At 45.6% G+C, this 2,572-nt stretch overlaps 1 protein-coding gene across 1 annotated transcript in view; it reads left to right on the top strand.

Annotated features, from left to right (window-relative positions):
* Nucleotides 1-1,875, top strand: part of LOC105993383 (stimulated by retinoic acid gene 6 protein homolog) — a 24,659-nt gene extending 22,784 nt beyond the window's left edge. The window contains exons 16-17 of the mRNA XM_013026624.1: nt 1,000-1,146; nt 1,727-1,875. Coding sequence (XP_012882078.1) covers nt 1,000-1,146; nt 1,727-1,875 — 296 coding nt within the window. The remainder of the gene's footprint in view (nt 1-999; nt 1,147-1,726) is intronic.
* Nucleotides 1,876-2,572: the final 697 nt, after the last annotated feature.

Genomic DNA, 2,572 nt, shown 5'->3' on the forward strand with positions numbered 1-2,572 from the left:
CTCCTCCTCCTCCTCCTCCTCCTCCTCCTCCTCCTCTTCTTCTTCTTCTTTTCTCCCTCTCCTTCTCCTCCTCCTCCTCCTCCTCCTTCCCCTTCCCTTTCCCCTTCCTTTCCTCCTTCTCCTTCCTCTTCTCCCTCTCCTTCTCCTTCTTCTTCTTTTTGGTTGTAGAGTTTGAACTCCAGGCCTAGGCACTGTCCCTGAGCTTTTGTGCTCACAACTAGCACTCTACTAGTTTGAGCCACAACTCTACTTCCAGTTTTCTGGTGGCTAATTGGAGATAAGAAACTTACAGTCCTGCCAGGGTTGGCTTCAAACCATGATCCTCAGGTCTCAGCCTCCTGAGTAGCTAGGATTATAGGCATGAGCCACAGACGCTCTCAAGCTTTTGTGTTTATCTCCAATAAACTACTAAAAAAGAAAAAAAGCTTGAAAAGAGTCTATAGCTCAAGTGGTAGAGCACTACCTTGAGCAAGAGAAGCTCTCTCTCACACACATACAAATGAGCAGACAGAGGCTGTAATCAAATGCTTTCTGAACAACTAGAACTTAGTTTATGAGTACATAGCTCTAAAATATTTGAGTCAAGATTACAACTGAGAATTAGTGTTTTTACTAAGAAACTTACTTAGTCATGAAAATCTTCTGTGCAGTTGCAATACTCTAAAATCAAAGCCATTTCAGAGGAAGCAAAAGTAGCTTTTGTTCTGGTTCTAGCTTGTGGTCTCTAGCTTGCCGTCACTTATTCCTCATTCCATTCATGATCCGCACAGAAGGTCTTTGCCATGGCTGCCTCCAGCAACTTCAGACTTCAAGTTCTCCATAAAATGCATAGCTTAGAATAAGGTCTTTGAGTGCTTCTGGCTCTTAATACTCCTTGTCTAGATTCTCAGCAGAGTCGGCCACCAATGGAACACAAACAGACTGACAGTTATATCAGAAAAGCACAAACTATGCCTTGCTAGGAAGTGCTACTGGACCTGACCTGCCTCTGGGTTTCAGGGTTCAGTGCGTGGATCGGCATGCTCTATGTGGATCATTACCACACCAATCCTGTGCTGGTCAGCTTTTGCCATATTCTCATCACTGGCCACAGGGAGAGGAAGCTGCAGAAGTCTATCAAATACTGGTACCTAAACCAATCAGCAGGTAACATCTATCTCCTGTTTGAACCTGGGTTCAGAGAAAAGGAAATAAATATCCAAAGATACCTGGGATCTCCCAAAATTCCCCAGGATTGCCTCTTCTAACCTTCCCCCTTTTAATCTGCATACCCCATTCAGTGTATCCTTCAACCAGGGAGCTCAGGAGACTTAGCTACCAGTCAGCTAAGCTTTGTGTCTTTTTCTGCTAAGTGATCTCTTCCTGGAAATGAGCTCTGGTTAGGCAAATGGAATCCAGACCTCATTTGTTCGAGGGTTCTGATGTATCTTATATCCTAGGCTACCCACAAGATGCCCTCCAAGATGGGGCTTAGTTAGGATTTTCTGCCCTCTGAAGATATTCTGCCCCTTCAGGGTTCAGATGCATACACTGCTGTCCCAACTATGCAGATAGCCAGGTCTGTGGGATCACTCACATTCCTCTACCTCCATCCTATCCACAGGTGTCCCCCACACATTTGACACAGCTCTTCCAAAAGTCTTCAAGAATGGCAAAGGCAAACTCTACTCTTCCCCCAATCAGCCAGCACACAACTCCTGGTTTATCTGCTCTGATTCTATCTTAGGTCCCCGCATCTCAGCAAGGTCCAGGATGAGGTGGCTCCTGCTGAAGACCTTGATCAACAATCCCAGGCTTATCATGCTCAGAAAATCAAAATCAGATCATGGTTCCCATGAGTTCACCCAAATTCTACTAACGTGCTCAGATTGTTGACTCTGGCTACCATCTGCTACAAGACCAGGCCAGGCCATCTGCTTCCAAGAGAAGGCTCTGTATAACCAGCAGTTATACCTGCAGTGGGAAGGGATGGTACAGGCTCTGTTCTCATACATGGCAGACAGAAGATGGGTTGAAGACTCAGGGAGATTTCTCTCCTTTGACCAAGCAAAAAAAAAAAAAAAAGAAACTAAAGAAAGTCTATTACAAACTTTGCCACTTCCACTATCCATTGTGGAGACAGCCTTGAGTAGTTACCTATTAACAGAAGAACTAAGTTCAACTCTAAAACAGAACTGTCACTGAAAACAGTCTACATTAGGAGAGACTGTTTTTCTCTGGAACAGAGGATGGCTCTCAATGCAGTGAGGTCCTTACTACTTCCTGTTTTGCAGGTGTCATGTTGGGTGGGAAAGAGGATGAGCAGATCCCAATGCACTCTCTGCCCCATGGCCACTAGGATGAGGAGTGGATCAGAGCTAATCTGGGCTTTGCTCTCAGAATCTCCCTGACAGCTGTGGACTCACCTGAGAAACCACCTGTCTGAGGAAGCAGAGATGAGGTAGGCAGGCATTCCAGGCATTGGGGAATAAAAAGTCAAAGTCACTTGAGCAGGCAAGCCCCAGGATGTTTGATGAGGGTGAGCCAAGGAGCACATGAGGGTTCAGGGTGCTGATTTGAACCATTTCAAGGA

The sequence above is a fragment of the Dipodomys ordii genome, unplaced genomic scaffold, assembly GCF_000151885.1.
Source record: "Dipodomys ordii isolate 6190 unplaced genomic scaffold, Dord_2.0 Scaffold95, whole genome shotgun sequence".
Taxonomy (NCBI): domain Eukaryota; kingdom Metazoa; phylum Chordata; class Mammalia; order Rodentia; family Heteromyidae; genus Dipodomys; species Dipodomys ordii.